General features: G+C 43.4%; 1 protein-coding gene across 1 annotated transcript in view; it reads right to left on the bottom strand.

Annotated features, from left to right (window-relative positions):
- The window catches only part of SH2B2 (SH2B adaptor protein 2), a 71,343-nt gene that overhangs the window by 24,877 nt on the left and 21,306 nt on the right, over nt 1–25,160 (bottom strand). Inside the window, exons 3-4 of the mRNA XM_083350662.1 lie at nt 13,835–14,708; nt 157–258 (exon numbers count right to left, since the gene is read on the bottom strand). Coding sequence (XP_083206788.1) covers nt 157–258; nt 13,835–14,692 — 960 coding nt within the window. The 5' untranslated portion in view covers nt 14,693–14,708. The remainder of the gene's footprint in view (nt 1–156; nt 259–13,834; nt 14,709–25,160) is intronic.

The raw sequence follows: 25,160 nt of genomic DNA, 5'->3' as shown, positions 1-25,160 counted from the left end.
GAAGCTTTTGCAGCTTTTGCACAATACGTTTTAATCCCAACACACCCAAGTCAAACAGGATCTGCATGATGCTCTTAGTATTAGTTTGTAGAATGTGTCATTTATAATACATGGAACACACTCATCCGGGATGTTTTTCAGGCCATGCTGCCTTACCTTCAGCACAAAGGTGTTATCCTTGTCTGGCATCTCCAATGGCATAGTTGTGCGCACTTCAATAATAGCTGAGAGAGGGATGCTGACCTTTGCTTTGGAAGCCTGAAAGGCCAAATGGATAGAAAGAGATTTAAAGAAAACCTAATGACAAAAACTAACATTTTGCTCTGAAGCATACCAAAGCAGTTAAAAAGAATGCAAATGTTATACTAGCCTGTGCCATTATTCAAACACATCACTTCCCTTCTGCTTTTCAGTAATTCCAAGTGCTTTTAATTAAAAACATGGTATTCAGTGGGAAATAGAAGTTAATAAATTTAATTTTCATATCTCTGCACTGTGTTGTATTATCAACTTCTTTCTTTCAAAAATAAAAAGAATTTTGATGTGGATAAACCGAATGCAATAACTTTCCATTTCTATTTTAATAATTAAAGCCAGGCAAGCTAAGTAAGAGTCAAAGAAAGCTAAAGTAAAAGGGTTTGATAAAAACAAAAAAGCCCGTTATAAATAAAGTGAACCTGACTGCTCAGATGGTATACTTCCTGTTAGAGTATAAGCACAAATGAATTCCACGTCAAGCTCTTCGAATAATATGCTTTTTAAAACAAAAGAAATGTAAACTGCAAGTCCGAGGCACAAAAGGTTGAAGAGATTGGAGCCAAAGAGCCTCAGAAGACACAACCAATTCTTTTATTCTGGCAGAGATTTTCTTAATGGGAAGTCTCCAAAGAGGTACAAATAAAGGCAAAATATTTATCCGGTGTAAAAAGGAAGCAATATTGCCATATTATTCAATATCATAGCGGTAAATTGTAGCCATTGATAATTGTTTATAACAGTTACAATTGCTCACTTAATTGTTTTTCTGTTCTCATGCCCCAAATAATTATGTTTCTTAATGCTGGAAATTGCCAGTTAAGTCAAATCAGCATATCAGTTAACTAGGCCAGAGGTTAAGGCCTAAGGAAAAGGGGACAGCATTCACTAAATGTTATTCTAGTTCAATAATTTCCACCCTTTTGTGCTTTTTAGCTTGAATGAGAAATTCCATAATCCATTATGGCAGAACTGGTACAAGAACTCTGCAAGAACATGAAACTCTAAAATATACCAACACTTCTAAAATGTTGAATTTTTCTCTGTTGTTCCTATTGAAATATGGGGTCTACTACATCATACCTCATGCTATTTCCCCACAGGAAGAATACAACACATCCCATTTCCCAGAAACAAGTGCAGGATCAGATCTTAATCCAGAAACGAGTATGAAGGTAGGTGGCAGCTGCTAGGAAAACAAATTTAACCCAGGAAAACAGTGTGAAGAGAAACTCAAGATTGTCCCTCCTTGATACTCTTTTGTATGAGACAGAGGGAGGGGAAACATGAATAGATTTCAAGATTCTGTTGTTTTTGCCTACATCAGTGTTTCTCAACCTCGGTGACTTGAAGATGTGCTGTCTTCAACTCCCAGAATTCCCCAGCCAGCATTAATATCAATAAATAATCAATAAAACAGATTTCTAGTACTCCTTGTGATGTTGATTTCTTATCACGGTCTACCTCAAAGGACTGATATAATCTGTGCTAAGTCTTAAATCTTTGAGAGCTAGTGTACTTTTTCGTTAAATATATTCAATCAGTACAATTTGACCATGTATTTTAAACAGGGTCATGCTGCCTTCTTACTAGAGTTACTAGAGAAAAAGTCCCCACATCTTACAAGGGAGAGGTGAGAACTTTTTTGTGGGCAGGAATGATTTTATATTTGACATTGTGTTCAGGACCACAGTGTCCAGCTGTAATGTAATGATATCCCTTTAGTAGGCAAAGACAGGAACTGTTGCCTCCCAACTATTTTCGGCGAATTAAGTCTAATGGAAGCTTAGTATACCTACTGTATTGATTTCCTAGCCAAAAGTGGCAGGAAATTGTGCGCCTTGAATAATAAAATGTAGAGATCAGTTGGCAAGGGTAAGGACAGTGCATCAGAAGAAAAGATTATATGTAATGACAGTTGCTTGTTAGGGAAGAATTTTTGATGGAGTAACTCCTCTGTGATGGTGCCTGTCAGGCACAAGAAATCAGGAGCCAAGATAGAGCTCAAAAACACTACGAGTTTATTCCATGGTGCCTCTATCCAAGAATCTGATCTACTAATGGTCAAGTCAAATTGGAGCCAGTAAAGTCAATGGACTTCAGGAAGGGGCTTGACTTACAGTAGCTTTGTTTGGGGGGGGGGGCTATAGGGACTCCGGTTGAGGGACGTGGTGGCTCAGTGGGTTAGGACGCTGAGCTTGTCGATCAGATGGTCGGCAGTTTGGCAGGTCAAATCCCGAGTGCCACGTAACAGAGTGAGCGCCTGTTACTCGTCCCAGCTTCTGCCAACCTAGCAGTTCGAAAGCACGTAAAAATGCAAGTAGAAAAATAGGGACCACTACAGTGGGAAGGTAACAGCATTCCGTGCGCCTTTGGCATCTAGTCATGCCAGCCACATGACCACGGAGTCATCCTCGGACAAGCACTGGCTCTTCGGCTTTGAAACGGAGATGAGCACTGGCCCCTAGAGTTGGAAACAACTAGCACGTATGTGTGGGGGAACCTTTACCTTTACTTATAGGGACTCCAGATTATTGATGCATTTGACCCTGCCCTCGGGTTCTGCTTGGTCATCTACAGTGCCCCAGCTTTCGGATTCTCTCCTGAGAGAGAATAGAAATGGCATTGACCTCCTAATCTTTGTGGGATCACTGTTACTTATATATTCACGCATGAAAGCTTGGTTGCTTTCTTGTAGACGTATCATTACTCAAACTAGGTAAAACCCTCAGTGCTAATAGCCTGCACTAGCACTGATGATGTTTACCTAGTTTAGGTAATGAAATGTCTGCAAGAAAACAACCAAGCTCAGAGAGGAGCTACAAATATTCTCCTTTATTGATTTTCAAAGCAATTTCTTCCTCTTGTTCTGCTGGTTTTAAATTGTCAACTGATCATTGACTTTATTCATGTTTACTATATAATTCTCTAGTATCCATGAAAATGCAGGGCAATGTAAGAACATATTTAAACAGACTTATTTTCTAGGCCAAATTAAAAATTATCCTAAATCTGCCTGAAGAAAACAATCTTTCCAACTACAACTTGGCTTTCCTTGGGGAGTAAGGAAAGACTCAGAAGGGGAGGAATGGAAACAAGATCTCTCGCTTGTTTGGCGCCATAAAAGGAGTTCACCTGAATGGGATTTTCCATGCACTCTTGTCCGGTATGCTCACACTAGCAAATTCCCCTTGGCTCAATTTTCAGAGATCACCACAGCATGATGAAGGCGCTCATGTAAGATTGTTGAGCACAGCATTTCTATCCACTCACCCAGGCTGCAACCCTCAAACTGCTTACGGCCAAGGGTATGTTTTACACTCAGCTGCTCGGACAGCTGGCCTAGCAAGAGTCTTGCAAATCCAAAAAGGAAGCACACTTCACAGCTCAGTGGCATCAAAGCCCTCCAGTTGTAGGGTTGGTTCTTCCTCTACACCCACAGTTGACAAGCACAGGGCAGAAAAGGAACAGAAACAACTCTGGGACATAGGAAATTCTTTCGATCTAGTCATGCTAGCAAGTCAACATTTACTGTCTCCTTTTAACAGCTGCCCTTATAACACTTACGTAACTCAACGTTCATTCTAAACCAACTGGCAATATGAGCCTTTCTTGACCTTCCAAGGGCCTTGACCTTGGAAACTGCTTGCATGCAACATTCTGGGTTTCACACTTGTTCATTTGCTTCTAAACAAGAAACACAATCTGATGTGAGACAGTGGTTTATTTGCAGTAAAATTCATGTAGATTTCCAAAAACTCTAGATCAGTGATGGCGAACCTATGGCACGTGTGCCAGAGGTGGCACTCAGAGCCCTCTCTGTGGGCATGTGTGCTGTTGCCCCAGCCCCGCCTCCCCCCGCGCCTCCCTCCTCACCAGCAGTCCCCCTGGAGAGTCACCACTGGGCACGGCCCAAGGAAGGTCCTAGATTCCTGTAAGGCCGATTGAATCCAAGGCTTTTTAAAAATAATGCGATTCCTAATTGTTTAAAGCTCTACATACTAGACCCACATCATTAAGCTATTCTAGTAGTTCAGGGCTTTGCAACCTTTTCACCCATTGTACCACTTTTAGGATAAGGCAATGTCCGAGTACCACCAGTCGCCCAGCAAGGTGTCAAAAACTTGACACCCCCACCCCCAAAAAAGGAAAAAAATGATGAAGTACAGGTAGTCCTCGACTTACAATTCGTTTAGTGACTGTTCAAAGTTACGACGGCACTGAAAAAAGTGACTTATGACCATTTTCACACTTATGACCGTTGCAGCATTCCCTGGGTCATGTGATTTACATTCAGATGCTTGGCAACTGATTCATATTTATGATGGTCACATTGTTCCAGGGTCATGTGATCGCTTTTTGCAACCTTCTGACAAGCAAAGTTAGTGGGGAAACCAGATTCACTTAACAACCATGTTACTAATTTAATTTCTCTCTCCCTCTCTTTCTCTCCCTCTCTCTCTCTCTTTCTTTCTCTCTCCCCCTCCCTCTCTCCTTCTCTTTCCCTCTTTCCCTTTCTCTCCCTCTCTATTTCTCTCTTTCCCTCTATTTCTCCCTTTCTCTCTCTCTCTTTCTCCCTTTCTCTCTCCCTCTCTCTATTTACCTCCATTTCTTTCTCCTTCTCTCTTCCTTTCTCTCCCTCTGTATTTTTTCTCTCCCTCCCTATTTCTTTCTCCTTCTCTCTCTCCCTCTATTTCTCTTTTCCTCTATTTCTCCCTCTCTCTCCCTCTCTATTACCCTCCCTTTTTCTCCTTCTTTTTCTCTCCCTCTCTCTATTTCTCTCTCCCTCTGTATTTTTTTCTCTCTCCCTCCATTTCTTTCTCCTTCTCTCTCTCCCTCTCTCTATTTCTCTCTCTCCCTCCCTCTCTCCCATTGTCCCTTCCTTCCTTCTTTCCTTCCTTCCTTCCTTCCTTCCTTCCCTCTTTGTCCTTTCCTCCTTCCCTCCCATTGTCATTTCCTTCCTTCCTTCCTTCCAAATCCATTTTTACCAAGCAACCTGATGCCCACTTAACTCTTTATGAAGCACCAGAGGAAAGTTGGGGAAGATCTATCAATGATACTCGGAGGTTGCCAGGTCATTTAATAAGCTTTATTCCAGCAACAGAAACACGTCGGAGCAGTTGACCATCCCAGATCACAGCTGCGCTTCCACCTTTCCCAGGGCAGTTCCTGCAGACGGAGCGCAGCGCAGGGCACCAGCATGCCCCACTGTCACAGAAGCAGCCTGCCGGAGCAGCTCCAACTCCTTCCTCCAGACAAGGAACGATTTGGGCAAGTCAACATCACTCCCAAGGCAACAAGGCTCATGCGCCTCGAGTTCTAGCAATTTAAAAGGTGGTAGAACACGAGCCGGTTTGCAATTGTGTCCACATATAATTCACTGCTCATCGGGCAGAAGGGGAGATGCAGCTTCTCTTTGAGAAGGCGAATGAGCTGCTGAGTCTCCAGGCACTTCAGCAACACGTGCACTAGTGTTTACGAGCCCCACCCCTTTCCGGAGACAAAAGCCTAAGATTTTCCAAGAGCCGAGATCAAGCAAAATAACTTTATGTTAGTGCGCTTGTGGTATCTCAAATGGAGTGAGCGCTGCTAACAATGTCCCATTCTAAAATACTGAGCCGGCTCTTCCCACTTGTCCCTGACACAACCACCCACGCTCCTCCACAGCAGCCACCGGAGGAGGAGGGAGAAGGCACTGGGGACACTGGCCTCCCCAGATCCTCCACGCAGACCTGCCTGAGCCAAGAAGAGGTGCCGGCCTCTCAGGGAAAGCCATCAGAGCGCTGGGATTCTTTTAACGATTCACCTTCCGAGGCGCCAACCGACTGCAAAGCCGGATGAAGCCAAAGGAGGAGAGGCTCTTTCCAGTAAGGGAAAGCGGCCCCAACTCTCCAGGAGATGCCCAGGTTTCTGCTTGCTTACCGTCTCTTTCAAAGGCCTGTTGCTTGCTTGCTCACTTACTTACTGCCCCGTCGCTTCCAAACACTTCCAAACACCACTTGCTCGCGACCAAGAGGCATTTGGAAGCAACAGGGCAGTAAGCGAGAGAGCGAGCAAAAGGGGGCTAGCCCCAGAGATAGGGGGAAAAATGCAGGCAGAGGCGCTAAACTGGGCAAAAGCAGAGCGGGCGGGAGGAAAGTTCACCCTATCCTGCTCGGGACGAGGGGATGGGGGAAGGAACTGGCTGCAACACCCCCCAAAAAAACACCCACGATCCTCCCCCCAGATGCGACAGGGGCAGTGGGAAATTGCAGAGCCCAGATTGCACACGCATGTGGCAAACCCCCCTTGGTTGCCTCCTTTGCGTTGTTTTTGACCCTTTTGGGGGGGGTCAAGAGAGCCCGCTCCGGCTGTGGGCTCTGCGTGGCATCCTGGCTCTGCGCTGCGTAGCCCGCCGAGGCCCTGCTGACTGGGCGCCTCCGGCCGCGACCACTCATCCATTGCAAGAATTTGATGAAGCCAATCAGCTCCTTGGCGGGCCACAGATCCAAACTAAACATTTTCAGCAGGGAGCGAGCAGAGTGCAAAGGGAGGTGTCTCTTTCTGTTTCTCGGGGCAGGGCAGGGGGAAGGGGCGGTTATGGCCGAAGGGGCTGCCTGCCTCCTACCTGATTCACTCGCTCCGGGCTGGTGTGGCCTCGTGGCTGCTGGCGCTCCACCCCACAGCAGGATTGGTGGCTGCAAGGCATCACCCCCGCAGCTGGTGGCAGTCATCCTTGGAAGCGTGGGGGGGAGCGCCCTGGCTCGGTTGGAAGCCTCCATCCGGCCAGGCCCTCTCTAGTAGTGGGCAGTGCTGGAAGTCAATCCAGTTGCTGCACAGTGACTCCCTGGGGAGGGCGGGGCCTCACTCTGCACCTGCGCTCTTCGTGCAGCCTCGGTAGGGTTCCTGCAGGCCGCCGCCAAGCAGCATGTTTTCCGCAAGCGATTTGGGAAGGAGCGAGGTGGGGGGGAGGCGAGGGAGAAGGCAATGCCACGTACCACCAGCCACGTGCTCGCGTACCACCAGTGGTACACGTACCACCGGTTGAAAAGCCCTGATCTAGTTAATAGACTGGCAACCAGGGCAGAAATTTTTTTCACACAAATGCAAGAGATGTAGAGTAAGGTGCTCCAGAAAACAACTTAGCCACAACATTCTGCACCAGTTGTACTTTTTGGCATAATCTCAAAAGCAGTACATTAAATAATTTGATCTTGAGGTTACACCAGTGCAGGAATGGCCAAACTAACCATATCCATAAAAAGGCACTGCAGCCTACTTTGAAAGTAAGCGCTTGTGACCATAGGTGATCTGAGCACTCAATAACAATGATGGATCTTGAAGCACCTCCAAACTGAGGGTCTGTTTCTTTAAAGGCAGTGCAATCTCATGCAGAACAGGCAATTCCTCCAGTTCCTCAATCCAGATACACTACAGATAGTCCTTGACTTATGACAGTTCATTTAGTGACTGTTCAAAGTTACAATGGCACTGAAAAAGTGGCTTGTGACCATTTTTCACACTTACAACCGCTGTAGCATTCCCCCTGGTCACATGATCAAAATTCAGATGCTTGGCAACTGGTATGTATTAACGATGGTTGCAGTGTCCAGGGTCCTATGATTCCCTTTTGTGACCTGACAAGCAGAGTTAACGGGGAAGCCAGGTTCACTTAACAACTATGTTACTAACTTATCAACTGCAGGGATTCATTTAACAATTGTGGCAAGAAAGGTTGTAAAATCGGGTAAAACTCATTTAGCAACTGTCTCACTTAGCAACAGAAATTTTGGCCTAAATGGGGCCGTAAGTTGAGGACCATCTGTACTGGGATTCAGCTTCAGCTTATTCACCATCATCCACTCTACCCCTATATTACTTTAGGTTAGCCCATAGGTCGGCAACCCGCGGCTCCGGAGCCGCATGCGGCTCTTTAAGCCGTCTCCTGCGGCTCCCGGTCGCCCAGTGCGCGCACACCTCTCCAAACGGGAGGAGGTGTGTGCGCACCACTCCAAACAGGAGGAGGTGCACGCGCACCACTCCAAACGGGAGGAGGTGCGTGCGCACCACTCCAAACGGGAGGTGTGCGCGCACCACTCCAAAGGATTGGGGAGCTGCGCGTGCACCTCTCGGAACAGGCGTAGGTGCGTGCGCACCACTCCAAATGGGAGGAGGTGCGCGCGCACCACTCCAAAGGTTTGGAGAGCTGCGTGCGCACCTCTCGGAACGGGCAGCGGCAGTACCTGTTTGGAGACCTGCTGGTGCCGGTTTGGAAAGCTGCCGCGGCCCGTTTACAGAGCTACTGCCTTCAGTAGCTCTGTAAACGGGCTGCGGCAGCTTTCTAAACCGGCACGAGCAGGTCTCCAAACTGCACCTCAGCCCGAACACCAGCAGGTCTCCAAAGGTTTTGAGAGCTGAGTGCGCAGGTCTCCAAACGGGGACCGCCGCTGCCCGTTCCGAGAGGTGCGCGCGCAACCTTTGGAGAGGTGCGCGCGCACCTCCAAACGGGTGTTCGGGTGGCAGTTTGGAGGTCCCAGGGGTGGCTCCAGCGGCGCCCGGGCTGAAGGCAGCGCCGCAACCCAGCGCCCGTCACCAGGGAGACCCGTCACCACTGGCGTGCAGGTGCGTCCACATAAAAAAAACTGGAACCGCGTGCGGGTATCCACGCACGCGCATGCGCAAAAAACAAAACTTTTGCGCATGTGCAAAAAACAAAACATTTTGCACATGCACAAAACATTTTGTTTTATGCGCATGCGTGTGCGTGGATGCACGCGCGCGGCTCCCACTTTTTTATGTGTGATGGAACCAGTTCCCAATGGCTCTTTTGCTTTTTCAGGTTGCCGACCCCTGGGTTAGCCTCTCTTGCTTCAAATATTGGGTGGGCTTTATTGAGAATCATAATTTCTTTTCAGTTGAAATTTTGAATTCATACTGTGTTGTCCATGGCCCCTTTATTTATATTTTTGTGGAGTGTGGAGTATTTATTAACAGGTTTTTAAATGATATACTATATATGGTTTATTCAGTTGCCTTCATATATGCACTGAAACATGTATCATCCTTATAAATCTCTTCCTTATACATCTGATTTTTTTCTTTTTTGGGAAGCAGGGGTCCCCTTCCAGTTTTATATACACATATTAAAAAGGTTTAACAAAAATATATCAGAAAAAGAAGCATGGCAGTATTTTAAGTCATTACTTTTTGTAATTCACTAACTTAAAGTTCCCAGGAACCTTCAATCCCAATTTGCTTAGTATCAACTTAAATTGCTAGAACAGGGGTGTCAAACTCAATTTCATTGAGGGCCGCATCAGCATTGCGGTTGCCCTCAGGAGGCCGGGTGGGTATGGCCATGGTGGGCGTGGCCTAGTGGGCGGGCATGGCTAGAGTGTGTATGGCCTACTGGGTAGGCGTGGCCAACTCTACATCGTTCGCATCAAGGGTGCCTATGGGGACCTGGGCAGGAGTGGGACAGATCTGAGGGTCTCTGGCAGAAGGAGGGTCTCTGGGCCAGGGCCAAGGCAGTGGGGACCATTCCCTCACTGTTTCCAGGATGGCTTCGTGGGCCACATGAAACCACTTCGCGGGCCGGATTCAGCCCCCGGGCCTTGTGTTTGACATGTCTGTGCCAGAATATATTGTATTTTTTTCCAAGTCTCAGAGCAATACTTGGAGGAAGGGAAAAGTGCCATATATGGTGTATAAAAGAGAACAAATATGAGAGATGCCACAAGCTGAAAAGTGAAGAATAAACAAGCTACTTCATCAATCACTTCCCAAATCTTTAAAAAGAAACAATCCATTAAGAGGGGGGAGTATGTACACAGACATATTGCTATGCAAGAATATTCATGCCCCCGTCATCTCACAACTGAACTATTGCAATTTGATGTATATAGGGATGTCCCTGAAGGCCTATTAGAAGTTGCAGCCTGGCTCAAAATACAGCAGCATGAGCAATAATAGGAACTTCACACTATGGTTATTTGGCACCACAACTATGCAAGCTGTATTGGCTGCCAGTTAACTTCTGGGTGCAATTCAAAGTGCTGGTTGTTACCTATAAAGCTCTTTATGGCGGGGGTCCTCAACCTTGGCAACTTTAAGACTTGTGGACTTCAACTGAGGAATTCTGGGAGTTGAAGTCCACAAGTCTTAAAGTTGCCAAGGTTGAGGACCCCTGCTTTATGGCATAGAGCTTGGTTATCTGAGGGATCATCCACCTCCAACTGTTTCTGCCCACCTGTATATTTGGACAGTCAGTGCATCCCAGGTCCCTCAACTGAAGTCTGTCATTCTATGGGACCAAAGAGCATGTATTTTCTGTCACAGTATCATCCCAGAGATATGGATGGTGCCCACTTTTTTGGGATTCCAGAAAACACTTAAGACCTGACTCTTTTCCGAAGTCTGACAATGTACTTATGGGGGGCCCTGTGATATTTTTATTGTTAAGGTTGTTTTTGGTCAGGGCTGTCAGATTCTGTTTTATTGTTTATGCTTTTAGCTGTTTAAATGGTGTATTATGATTTTGTAAGCTGCCCAGAGTCAACTGGAGGAGACAGCCATAACAAATTCAAGTTCATTCATAAACAAGGAATGCAAGGAATGCAAACAACAAAATAAGAAAAAAATTCAATAGAAGCACCGCTGAAAGCCAATTTGGTCTAGCGGTTAAGGCACCAGGTTAGAAACCAGGAGATTGTGAATTCTAGTCCTGCCTTAGCATGAGAGCCAGCTGGATGTCTTTGTGTCAATTACTCTCTTGCAACCCAACCCAACTCACAGGGCTATTGTTGTGGGGAAAATAAAAGGAAGGAGTACTGTGTGTGTTTTCTGCCTTGAGTTATTTATAAAAATAATAAAGGTGGGATATAAATAAATAAATGGTATGCGTAAATCTGGGAAATGGCTGGAATATTTTGCTTTCCTCTACCAGTAGCCACTGCGTAATGAAAAAGAGTCATATTCCACAGGAGAGTTCTTGCTTTGCACATTTAGCTTAATGCTCCTACAGTAAGGATTTCAAGTAGCAAAGCTTAAGAAAACATCTGCTTTATACTTTGGAGTCCTACTAGTATTGCAACAGATATCACTGGGCTAAATGCATCAAATAGTCTGTTCACAAATACATTATCTCAGGTTATTGTAACAAGTGGGAAAGTCCAGGTTTTACATGCAGAAGATCCCAGGTGGCCCACACTAGATATGCCAATGGAAATTATTTAGCTCTGCAATGTTTGTAATTCACTTTTGCCAGAAATAGTCTGGAGAGCACCTAGTCAATATTGCACTTGATGGATCCATAATCTGATTCAGTATATATAATTACATAGATACAAGGAAGATGTATTTGAAAGTAATCAACAATTATTTGATCATCATAGGAATGAGTCAGGGGGAGCCCTGAGCTCGTATATTCTCTAGTCTCCTTTCCTCCTTCCATGTCGCTGCAAAGGAGGTGACCGAACAATTTTGCTTGCAACTTAGGAATTTGCTTTGCTTCGTTTCATTTTGCTCTTGAGAGCTACAGTCATCTTTTCTCCCAACAGATAGCAGACTGTTTAATCTTTTCCAACCTGATGACCTCCAGATGGATTAGTACTACAGCCCCAGAATTTCTAGCAAGCATGATCAAATGCTAATGGGAAATTCCAGATGTTGTCTGGAAAGTACCTGGATGGAGAAGGCTTGTATATACTGGAGTCTCTGTGATTTTCTGAAAAAAGCTAGCCTTATCAACCAGGTTAAGATTCGGATTCAACATTAAATTACTAACAAGGGAGGCTATCCTATCTGAGTCATATATTTCAAACAAGCTATATAAAGGTAGTCCTCGACTTACAACAGTAACAACGGCACTGAAAAATGTAACTTATGACCTTTTTTTCACAGTTTTGATCTTTGCAATATCCCCTGATCATGTGATCAAAATTCAGATGCTTGGCAATTGATTCATGTTTATGACCACTGCTGTATCCCAAGGTCATGTGTTCACTTTTGCCACCTGACAAACCAAGTCAATGGGGAAGGCAAATTCACTTAACAACCACGTTACTAACTTAACAATTGCAGTGATTCACTTAAAACAACTATGGCAAGAAAGGTCATAAAATGGGGCAGAATTCATTTAACAAATGAGTTACAACAACAGAAATTTTGGGCTCAATTGTGGTGGTAAGCCACCTGTACAACTGTGGTGAAGAATGAGAATAAAGCAGATTCAGAACTGCTACAGAGAAACCGAGGGGGGGAAAAATAACCACCCCTCCATTTTATCATGAAAGAAGTATTCAGCTATCGTCCACGATCTGCACAAAGTGTCCATATGGCTCACAAAAAAGAAAAAAAGTCAACATTAATCATCTCATGAAGCTCAAGACCTCTCAGGTTGCACTCTGCACTATTTTTGAACATTGACATCTGGAAGAGCTGCACGCCAAAGCAGCTTGAGAAGGAAGCATCTGACACAGCACTTGCTAATTTCACGGACAACAAACTGGAAGCTGCCAAGACTATATGGGGCTCCAAAAAGCAAAGTCTGGCATTATCTATCCCAGAATAGTCAAGTCATCCAAGAATCTTACAGGTGCTGAAATAATGAACAACTCAATTATGAGTGCTCAGATGGAGATATAAGATATAGAGTTACTGAAATGGGAGTAGCTACCATATCATCTGACCACATATATCAGGACCTACTTAATTTTAAATATGGAAATAGCAAAACATTTCCCCACAATCTATTTTTTTTAAGCATGGAAGGAAGAAAAACAAGTAGCCAACGTTGCGCCCACATGTTAATATTATATTACAACTCTTATTTTGTAATTTTGTACTTAACTTAGCAGGTGGTTCTCAACTTACAATCATTCGTTTAATGACAGCTTGAAGTTAAAACAGCTATGAAAAAAACGACTTATGATTGTTTTTCACATTTACGACTGTTGCAGCATCCCCATGGTCATGTGATCATAATTCAGACCTTTAGCAACTGGGTCATATTTATGACGGTTGCAGTATCCTGGTGTCATGGTAAAATTGTAAAGATTCACATTACTAAGTTAACAGCTGCAGTGATTCACTGTACAGGAAAGGTGATAACATGGAGCAAAACTCACTTAACTGTCTTGCTTAGCAATGGAAAATTTGGGCTTGGTTGTGGTTGTAAGTCAAGGACTGCCTATATTAGGTAGCAGGAACATACTGGATGTTGGGATACTTTCGAAAAGTTATCCAAAGGGATAAACAATTCGGAACATGTCCCCCAGATGTCGAGCCAGTGTCTCTAAGGTCATAAATGTCATGTAACAGTATATGTCACATCTGTATAACCATAATGTGAGATTCTTTGCCACAGTTCTCGATTTAGGTATGAACAAGTCCTACAAATGCTGAAACAGTGATTTATATTCCTGCAAACACCAGATAAAAAGGAGCACCTGAATTTCACTTGTAAACGGAACTTGACCACATGAAGCAGAGTTTGAATCTCCTCTACCTTTTAATCTGCAGGCTTCTCTATGGCTACCAGCAAACAAATGAATTATTAGGAAAAACTGCATGCAAAACATCAGTAATGAAGTCTGGTTACCTTGGGAGGAACGTAGAACTCTAGAAGGAACCTTTCCCCCTCTATCTTTACTGCTTTCCTTAGCAGCAAACGGCATTTTTGCCACTGAGAGCTGCCCACACAGTTTGTGTCATCAGCAACCATGTAGCGAAGAGTTCCCTCTCTCTGAATGTCCAATAAATCCACTTTAGAAGATTGCCCCTTTGAAAGCCAGAGTTTGTGGGTCCATTTCTCTCTGGATTCGCTTTGTTCTTTGCTACCAGGAGGACAATGTTCCCGCTCAGACTGTTTGCTTTGCATGGCTTCTGCGCCTGGCTCTGGAGAAGACCGCCGATGCCACATCTCCTTCATGCCATCCACCACGCACAAGCTCATGTTCCTCAGAGAAAAACCTTTCTTGAATTTTGTCTTAGAAGAACTGTGCACAGAGACATCTTCTGAGCTTCGGGACTGGCCATAGGAAGAGACTTTTCTTGCCTGAGCCTGTTGGGTTTGGCTTAAGTACCTGCTGGAGGTAAGCGTGTGGTCCATGCTATCTAGAGACTCCACAGAAGTCTGCTCTTTCCTTGGCAAGAGATCCCGTCCATAAGGCATGTGGCAGTTCTGAAGGCCCACAAATGGGACAATGTTATATTTCGTAGGGGAATTGGACACAAACACCCTGTTGACCTCCAGGCTGAAGATGTCCAAGAAATTTGCTGCAAAATGATGAGAGAAGGAAGTCTCGGCTCCAGGGGTGTCGTAGTGGGGATTTTCCTTCAGAAACTGGCAGAATTTCTGAGCAAAGTCCACTGCAGCAGCCTGGGCATGGAGCTCGCAGAATTCCCGCCAGTCAGGAAGCTGGGAGGGAGGTTCTTGACAAAGAGCATCACCATTCATGACTGTTCCATTCCACCTACAATCAAGAGAAAGATGGTGAGAGAGAGAGAGAGAGAGGGAGAGAGAGGCTCTAACTACCTACCTGTTCTCAAATACAATTAGTCCTTGACTTACAACCATTTATTTAGTGACCATTTAAAAATTAAAACAGCACTGAGAAAGTGACTTATGACTGTTTTTCACACTTATGACTGTTGCAGTATCCTCACGGTCACATGATTAAAATTTGGGTGCTTGGCAACTGGCATGTACGAGGGCAATTCAGAAATAAACCTCCATTTGGTTATCAATGACAGATACTCACAGATACAGATCTTTTATTATACACATTAGAAAACTACTACATTACTTTTCAACATAATCACCATTCAAATTGAGGCACTTGTCATAAAGTCTTACAAGGTTTGAAATTCCTTAGTAGTAGTCGCTGAGCGCCAAATCTGGGCTACGGGGGAGCGATCAAAAACATCCCAACGGAACTGCTTCAAAAGTTCTTGGGTGCGTCTAGCGGTGTGCGGGCGAGCATTATCATGAACCAACACCACACCGGAATGGTGCCATAGAAAATCCCACCAAATGTGAAGATGCTAAAGGAGTACTGCTAGTGAAGTTCATGGAGTGTGGTTTGACCATCAATTCAGAAGTCTACTGTGAAATGTTATGAAAACTTAAGACAAGCCATCCACAACAAGCGTCAGGGCATGCTGACTTCCGATGTGGTGTTGGTTGACAATAATGTGAGATGCACCCAAGAACTTTTGAAGCAGTTCCATTGGGATGTTTTGGATCACCTCCCATAGCCCAGATTTGGCACCGAGCGACTACTAAGGAATTTCAAACCTTGTAAGACATTATGACAAGTGCCTCAATTTGAATGGCAATTATGTCAAAAAGCAATGTAATGTTGTAGTTTTTTAATGTGCATAATAAAAGTTCTGTATCTACGAGTGTCTGCCATTGATAACCAAATGGAGGTTTGTTTCCGAATTGCCCTCATATTTATGACAGTTGCAGAGTCCCGGGGACATGTGATCACCATTTGTAACCTTTCCAGCCGGCTTCTGACAAGCAAAGTCAATGGGGGAAGCCAGATTCGCTTAATGATCATATGATTCACTTAATAACTACAGTGATTCGCTTAACAACTGTGACAAAAAGATCATAAAATGGGACAAAACTCACTTAACTCTCTTGCTTAGCAATGGAAATTTTGGGCTCAATTAGGGTCGTAAGTCAAGGATTGATTTGCTTGAACTGGACTATTTCAGAAGAGGTGGGACCTGAAGGAGAAAGAGGAGCCCTAACATTCGTAGTGATTAAACCTCTCAACAAATTCAGAAAAAAGTTGCTTTCATGATGTCTAAGATCCATTGCATGGCAAACACCCCCATTCTCTCACAATTTTTAAAATGATATTGGGTTTCAAAATCTTACCTTTTCAGTTTATTTATCCAACCGCTCCGTAAATTGCAAATTGATATAACCAAAGGAAAGGGATGGGGAGATGCATCTCACTGCTCATGTATGTTGGGAGACGTAGGGTCTGCAAAATGGCACCTATCTTAAAATTTGTGTCCTCCAAGATCACACTGCTAAAACCTAACCACAAACTCCTGTACTCAACTGCCCAATTTAAAACAGGAAATCAAATAGGTAATAGGTAAACAGCTGCACAGACCTACAAATATTAAAAATATTACTCCCAACTTCTGGGGAAAAAAAGCATGAAAATCTAAGCCAAGCATTCTGATCTGTTGCCATGGCAATATTGCTACCTTGTCTCCACGTACGTCTTTCACATAAAAAAGTGATTTTAAAAAGGGTGCCCGAACACTGCCTGCCTTTGATGCATGCACAGAATAATGCACTAACATGAACATTAGATCACCAACTATGCTTTCCTAATGTGGCTTTTATAACCGAAGCACAATGTTGAGAGAGAAGAAAACCTTCTCATCCTTTCAAAGACATTCACACCTAAATTCCCCTCCCTTTCCTGGCTCTGGGGTGGCCTATTTCCTGTGTATTCCTGGAGTACGTGTGCTTCACATGGAGCTTCTATCGCCAAGGCAGGCTGAAGCTGGATCGAGATGACCAATTTCTGCCAAGGCTGTTGGGGCAAAACACAACGTCTCCTGGAAGCCTTTTCTCCTCAGATCATGGAAATATTGATTGTGTGAAACACAAGTCCATCTTCCCATAGGAAACTCCCTTGCCTTCTCCACTTCATTATTCTGCCTGCCCATCAGTCTTTCTCCCTTCCAGTAATGCGGAAATCAAACATAGGTAGTCCTTGATTTATGACCACAACTGAGCCCAAAATTTCTGTTGCTAAGCAAGACAGTTGTTAAGTGAGTTTTGCCCCATTTTACAGCCTTTCTTGCCATAATTGTTAAGTGAATCATTATGGCTGTTAAATTAGTAACAAGATTGTTAAGTGAATCTGGCTTCCCCATTGACTTTTCTTGTCAAAAGGTTGCAAAAGGTGATGCTGCAAAGGTCGTAAGTGTGAATAATGGTCATAAGTCACTTTCTTCAGTCCTGTTGCAACTGTCACTAAAATGGTTGTAAGTCGAGGACTACCTGTAGGGCCCCTTCCATTTTGGAGGAAGACAGAACATCCTTGGGGCTGTGTATATTCACCAATCATTTGTTTATTTATTTAATAAATAAATAAATAAATAATAAATAAATAAATAAATAAATAATAATAAATAAAGCCACCCATCTCACGTACTTGACTGGGTGACTAAAAATTAAAAACAGAGTAAAAATGGTACAAAAACACAACCAAAATTGTAAATAACATAAAACTGCAGCCAAAAACACCCACAACATCCCATAATCATTATAACCAAGTTTGCTAGCAGTTTGGCAGATCTTAACACAGGTCATAATGATTAGACCAATGACAATACAGTATCAACAGTATCAAAGGGGCTAGTGATGCAACTTCATTTCAAACAGTACAGAGCTCTTCTTTGATTCAAGAAGGAAGAATGCTCTGAAGGTCACACAGCCCTCGTTTCTGGGAATGGAATGGTAGTTTTAGAGAAATGCAATTTCCCCTTTTCCTTCCATGGATTCATGGGCATTGGGCCTCTGGGTGTTTCATTGATGTGGATGAATGTGCTAATATTTGCCTTTAGGAATGAGACTTAACTGTTTGGCCTGTCATTTGCCTGGTTGGGGTTAGCACAGGGGTTGTTAACTATGGCAACTTTACAACTTGTGGACTTCAACTCCCAGAATTCCTTAGCCAGCCATGCTAAGAAATTGAAGTTGAAGTCCACATGGTGTAAATTTGCCATTGTTGCCCACTTAAGTGGGATTGTGGTTTATTGCCCCTGGTTTATTTGCACTCCATGCAAACCATGGATGAAGTCAGCCAATCTTGAAGCAAGCATTAAACGGACACAGAAGTCATTAAGCAAGCCCATTTTAGCTAATGGGTGATTTTTGCTGGAAATCAGAAATAAATGCCGGTTTCTAGCAAAAAAAAATCACAAATTATAATCACATATCAACTTGGAAGATGAACTCGTTCCAGGCATGTCTGGAGGGGAGTTAATGGCTCCAAACAGCTGTCTGACAGGGATTTGGTTCAAGCACAGCTGCAGCAGGACAGCCTTAGGCTTCAGGTGAAGAAAGCATGCAGCTGCAACCAGTCAGTGATGAGGAAGAGGAACTGCCTTCTGCACTTGATCCAAGAACAAGTAGGGCAGAGCAAAGGCAGGAGCAGAGAAGGTCAGCCAGATTACTCACAAGGAGAAAGCCTCACCCTTCTTGATGGGCTGCACTGGAATCTGGCTATTTAGCACAACAGACAGATGGAAGCGATGCTGGAAAATGTGCTCGTTTCCTAGCTGTGTGTTTTCTGGTCATTGTGATTCTTCCTTGCTTTGAACTGACACCGTGCCTTGATTTGGATTGTGCCTTGTGAACTCTGGACTTTTCTTGCCTTGTGAACCCTCTTGTACTGTGGATTTAATTTGCCTGGTGGGTTTATTTTGATTGGGAAACCTTCAAGTGCCTTGTAGACTCACTGGCCATTGTTCCGTGGACTAGCATTGGTCTGGTGTGTGTGTGTGTGTGTGTACGGGACAGCACATGTGTTCAATAAACCATTGTTTAAAAAATTTAGCTCTATCACTGTGAATGTCTCCAATCGCATCTTATTTTTATGTCTACATGTGTAATATATGTTGATAGACTATTATCTACATCCCAAGAATTTGTATTATTCACACAAACTATTGAATATAATTCCTATAGAAATACAATCATTCAAGCTAAAGTTTGGAAAAAAAGTTGGCCAAGAATTTCTGAAGAACTTTTTTTAAATTTTTTTAAATTTTTTGTAGTTGATATGACACCCATTTCAGTGTTGGAGTGACTCTGGGAGACTTACAGAATGATAAAAGCATAATAAAAACAAAATTAGCAAGAATTAAATAGAGACTAATAAGAAGGTGAATGGTATGGGGGTGGAGCCCTCTCTCTTACCCCATCAATAATTATGGATTCTCATTACCGAGCAGGAGATAAATTAACTGATATACATGCATGATTGTATTACAGAGAGGGACAATCAATCTTCCACTCGCCAGCATTTGTCGTATTTGCATATTTATTGCTGGGCTCTAAATTTTAGCTTCTCTTTTTTTTTTTAAAAAAAAAGCCACTGCCGCTTTGCCTATTACATGGAACAAAAGTTGTGAACAGAATAACATTTAAGGTGTCGACTGTTTTGATGAATTATAGGGGTAGCAGGACCAACCAAATGCCAAGCTTGCAACCCGAGAATTGAATTTGCACAAGGTTTGACTACTTTAATTGAAATGAAATTGGGCTTATTAGCATTACTATACTTGCTATTTTACACATAGTACATAGTTTAACGTGGTTTAAACTTTGCATTCTCCCCCCCTCCCCCGCCCCCAACCCAACAAGCAGAAATGACCCTTTCGTGTCAGATATGAAAGTAAGATTCAGAAGGAAGGGAGGAGATGATCAGCTACTGGCGGTTGAAGGGAGATCTGCATACTCCCTCTTTCTTTTGGGGACAATGCTACCTCAAGCATTACAACAACCTACTTTCAGTAGCAGCTTCTTATTGCATGGAATTGTTCAGAAACCTTTTAAACTGCAAAGCTCAACAGGGTCCGGGTGCCAGAGAAGTATTTGTGGTCTGACCGAGGATAACCTTCCAAGCTGACAAGGCATAAAGGTTTATAGAGAAGCTACAAGATGTAAACTGAGGTTAGAGGATGCAGCAGGAAGAGGAGGAGGAGGAGGAGGAGGAGGAGGGGAAAGAGGGAAAGCTTCCATTTAGAGCTTAAGAGGCCCAGCCAAATAGTGGAATCCACCAATATATTGCTGGCACAAGCAACAATCGAGAAGCCGTCGCTACCTTTTTTTAGCTGGCTGGCTCCACCACTCAGACATGTTTGTCAAGTTGCCCAGCCACATTTACGCAACTGTGAAAAAAGGATCCTGGCTTTGACTAGCTCAGACAAGCCACAGATTTCTATCTGTTTAATTTTTGGATTTCAGTGGGATCCCACAACCCTGCCTGCTGTTGGGCTTCCAGACTGGTATCCAGAGCAGAGCTACCTCCAAGGCAGCCCGGCCCTCTATTTCACTATGATGACTGATTTGCCCATCTCCAGTCCTTGCTGGCCTAGCCAATTATTCAAAGGCCCTTTTGTTTTACTGCTTATTGGATGACATTATTCTCATCTCCTGTCTTTGTGTTCTTTCTTCTCTAACTCTAGCAGCCGTTATGAAGTTAGAACACAAAAGGGGACCTTTATATCTTGGGTTCTCACTGTGCTTTCCTTCGGCACCTGTCACCCACTGGATATTTTTTTATTAAAACAAAAGTCTCTAATGCAAAAAATAAGGGTGTAAAAAGTGCTAGCCTTTCAATTTGATTATTTCCAAGAATGGAAACTGAACGGCTCTTGTAAGCTCTTTTTTAGAAAGTAAATATGAATTGCTCTCCCCTACTGCTTCCTTTAGAAGTATGCTTTCCTAGCAAGAAAAAGAATAAAAGCAAACGGAGCTAGCAGAGAAACCTTCAGATGAAGTGAGGTATTGGTATTCAGGTAAAATGAATGTTTTACAACAGATGGAGGCCTCATGATAACCATTCTATGAAGAGATTTTCCCATAAGCCATTTTGCACAACTCCCTACAGTCCTGTATAGCCCGCAACAGTCTCCAAGCATGCATACCAGCTCATCAAATTTGGGGACCAATGAATCCGTCTGCCTAATAAATGCATGAAGCATCAAAACATCAGCCTCTTCCTGAATCTATCCAGGGACCAGAACTTTTCTAGGTAATCAGAACACCCTGACAACTAAATTCAGCTAGGATCTCCCTTCCAAAAACACAAAATCTCTGTTTCGTGTTCCACTGATCATCAATGAGAAAACCAGTAATGGCAGAAGAGCTCCATCCTGATTACATACATCCACAGCTCCAAGCATAGTCTTAGCTCAAGGATAATGGAATCCAGTCACGTGGTCTGCAGCACATCCATGGACATGTTCCAAAGTCTTCACTTTCAATGGGTGATAAATTTTATTCCTGAGATGCTGGGGTCTGAATAGAGGACCTTTTGCATGCCAAGCATATTCAGTTCCATCACGCTATGGCATCTGACATCTATTCCAGAATACAGTTACAGCTATGACTGGAAATACCTACAACGGAGATGGATACTGCTTATTTCTATAGTGAACCACAGAGTTGACCTTGAAGAAGGAATGCAAAGACCACCAGCAAAACATGAATTAGCCCCAGAAGACAAGACAGCAGGAGAAAGAAACTTAAGGCTGCCCCACCCTGGCCCTCTTTGGTTTAAGAGGGAAGGAAGGGGACACACTATCAGCTTTCAAAATTGTTATTACAGCCTATATCAGGGGTAGGCAACCTTGGCTCTTTTATGACTTGTGGACTTCAACTCCCAGAATTCCTGAGCCAGCATGGCTCAGCATGGAAACCTCTCCCTTTCTCCTCAGCATGGCTGGCTCAGGAATTCTGGGAGTTGAAGTCCACGAGTCATAAAAGAGCCAAGGTTGCCTACCTCTGGCCTATATCAATAAAGTTCCAACAATGAGTCCTGGTGGCGCAATGGTTAGAATGCAGTGTTGCGGGTGAACTCTGCCCACAACCTGGAGTTCGATCGTAATGCGGCTCAAGGTTGACTCAGTCTTCCATCCTTCCGAGGTCGGTAAAATGAGGAGCCAGATAGTTGGGGGCAATATGCTAACTCTGTAAACCACTTAGAGACGGCTGTAAAGCCCTGTGAAGTGATATGTAAACTCTTTAAGTTCTATTGCTATTGCTGTTTCACATGGAGTCTGTTGCCTGACATGGCCTTCCTCAAAGGACTGACATCGGTTTTGAATGTCTCGCTAACAACCTTGCCTTTGGCTGTAGTGATGCCAGCTCCCTTCCTTCTCCAAGATAGTCTCTGTGGATTCTTTACCATTTTCTTTCTTTGATACAATGAACGATTAATCAGACTTTTTGGGCGTTGTTTTCTTTTTTAAAAAAAATCTTTAGGACGCTACGTGTGAATCCTGCTTGTTTACTTACAGTCTGACATTTTGGGAAAACATAGAAAATAGGTGAGCTCAATGACTCCAAGTAGTCCTTGACTTATGACCGTAATGGAGTTTGCTCACCATAAGACAGGTCGGTGATGATTAAAGCAGCACAGGGTTACAAAATAGGGCATAAATAAATTATTACATCCATAGTCTGCCCTCTCTCTGAGATAGCACAGGACTTTCCTAACTCTATATGAGATTGGTTGAGCTAAGAGACAGAGTTACTTCATGAGTGTGTACCCTACACGAGTCTTCCCCCCGCCATAATAATAAAAATAGACCCAGCTTCCATCACTGAGTCCATAAGTATATACTTCATCTTCCATTGCTGAACTACCTCCCTCACATGCTCCTATCTTTTATTCCCCCTCCCCCTCCCACGTTTGCCGGAACTAAATAAGAATGACAGCCAAACTCTTCCTTGTCATATTTATTCTCCATCAGATAAGACACAGCTAACTGACCGGGTCATAGGGCTTTGGAAATCCACTGCCTCTTCCAGTGTAATATTGAATATCTTTCCATCCTTCACTGGGTTTTCCCTTCATATCATACAAGAGGAACAGGTTTCCTTGACGGATGGCTTCATCTACTTGAAACTCATCACTCGGATGACTGATCATAGAGCCATGGACTGAAGCATTAAACATATTGTATAGCCATCCACTTCCTGCATGTAAAGAACCAATGCTTTTAGCAAGTCACTATTCCTGCAGGCCGCTTTTAAATAGAACTCTAATAAAGGAGAATATTTGTAGCTGAGAGTTGACATGAGGAGGTCCTTGGTGCTCTCCGAGCTTGCTTGTTTTCTTGCAGAGGTTTCATTACCCAAACTAGGTAACATCACCAGTGCTGGTTAAGGAGTCCAGTTAGCTGTCAGTTTACATTCTGGTGGCTTGCTTTGTCGGTTTTGGTGGGGATGGTCTTAAAGAGATTTTTTGGTTGGGCTGTTTACTGTTGGCTTCTGTGGCAGTTTCTTGATTGGGGTATTGTTTACTTGACTGTTGCTCTGATGTTAATCTTGGAGTTAATCTATGCTGATCTGTGGGCTGATTGCTGGTGGAGAGGTGCTTGGGTCGTTTCCTTCCTTTTTGGGTTGGGCGATTGTCTCTTTTGCATTGTCTACAGCTGTTGTTGATGTCTATGTGTCTATCAATGGCTAATTTGGTGGAGTGCCAGACTTCTAGAAATCCCCTGGCATTTTTGGACTTGGCTTGGTCTAGGATGGCCACATTTTCCCAATTCAAACTATGGTTAAATCTGTCTATATGTTGTGAAATTAAAATAAAATTAAATAGAACTGTGTATTTTGAAGGCGGGGCAATATAAACAAGAATCAACATTTCTCATAGAGAAAATACACCAGGGTGTGCAGGGAAAGCAGCCTCCTGTGGAAGAGGCAAACTAGTATAGGTAGTCCACAACTTATGGCTGTTATGGAACCTGCCCATTTCAGTCGTAAATCATTATGGTTGCAAAGCAGGTCACCACATGACCAGACATGATTCAACAGGTCGCTGTTAAGGACATGCGGCAGCCATTAAATATATCCATTGTTTGCGATGGGGTATTTCCCGCCAAAATCATTAGCAAACACCTATTTTGAGCAAAAATTTATAAATTCATGGTCATGTAACTACGGGACCACGCAAACAGCAGTAAATGCAGGCCGGCTTCTGAGCACCCAAAATGCTCAGCTGTCGGAACTTAGGAACCAGGTTGAAAGTAACATTTGTGGGGATCCATCATAACCTGAACCGGTTGTTAGCAACCGGTCGCTATATTGCCAATGAGAATTTTTGCTGACTTAGCTTTTGAGATTTTCCCCGTGTATTTTTATTCCAGTCAAGAACCATAAGGACTAGAATTCAGTTTAGGAAGTTTTGATTTATTTTGCTTTGCACGACAAATTCACAAAAGTTGAACCTGACTACAAATTCTTGAAGAGTTAGCATGTCTGGGAAATGGATAGAAAAATTATCTCAAGGGGGAAATGGACGCACATAAGAGTTTTTTTAATTGATCAAAGCAGTGAGTGATCTTCCACATTTTATTAAAAATATGAAAATAATTTAAGATCTGCACTTGCATATTAGTGTTCTTCCCTCAAGCTCTGGTGTGCTAATACCCTGCAAAAAAAAATCACAACTGATTATAGTGGGATACACCATCCAACTCCATCTCCAAAAACTTAAACTGGGAAGAGGAAACACAGATCACAGGTAATATGTGAGACACCCCTGATCCAAACAAACATGAATCCTAACCAGCAACCCATTTTTGGCTAGGAAAATTACAAAGAGAGCAAGTTCATGAGAAGCAAGAATTGCCAGGAGAAAGGTTTTTCAATTTTCAAGAACATCATTTAATTGAGATAATGACATATCTCTTCCCCCAAAGGAAGATTTCAGTTTTTACATAAAAATGGAGGAATGACAAACAATGAAGAGTCACAATTGGGTTGCTTTTCATTCATGAGTAAGTCAAGGTTTTGTTTCTTTTGAAAGCCAATAAAAGGGAATTGTTGAGACTCAGAGCCTGCCAGTTTACAACTCAGCATTCAGGGAATTTCACAAGAGTTTCAACTATTAAACAGCAGAGAGATACAAGGCGGCACCAAACGGCACCACAAGAAGGTTGGCTCGCGCGCTTCGGTGCAAAGCAGTGCCAGAGAGAAAACTCTAGTGTGAATTTTGTCATTTTTTCCAGCAGTTCTTCAAATACACACCAAGACTGTAGACAATCCATTTCAATAAAAGTCAGAACGCAAGGACTAGCTGAAAGCTTAGCCTTATCTCCTTTTCATTCTGTGGAGTATAAATGTTGCAAAAATTCAGGGCTAA

This window comes from Vipera ursinii (assembly GCF_947247035.1).
Source record: "Vipera ursinii genome assembly, chromosome: 1".
Classification (NCBI taxonomy): domain Eukaryota; kingdom Metazoa; phylum Chordata; class Lepidosauria; order Squamata; family Viperidae; genus Vipera; species Vipera ursinii.
This window is presented reverse-complemented; position numbering and strand designations above follow the sequence as displayed.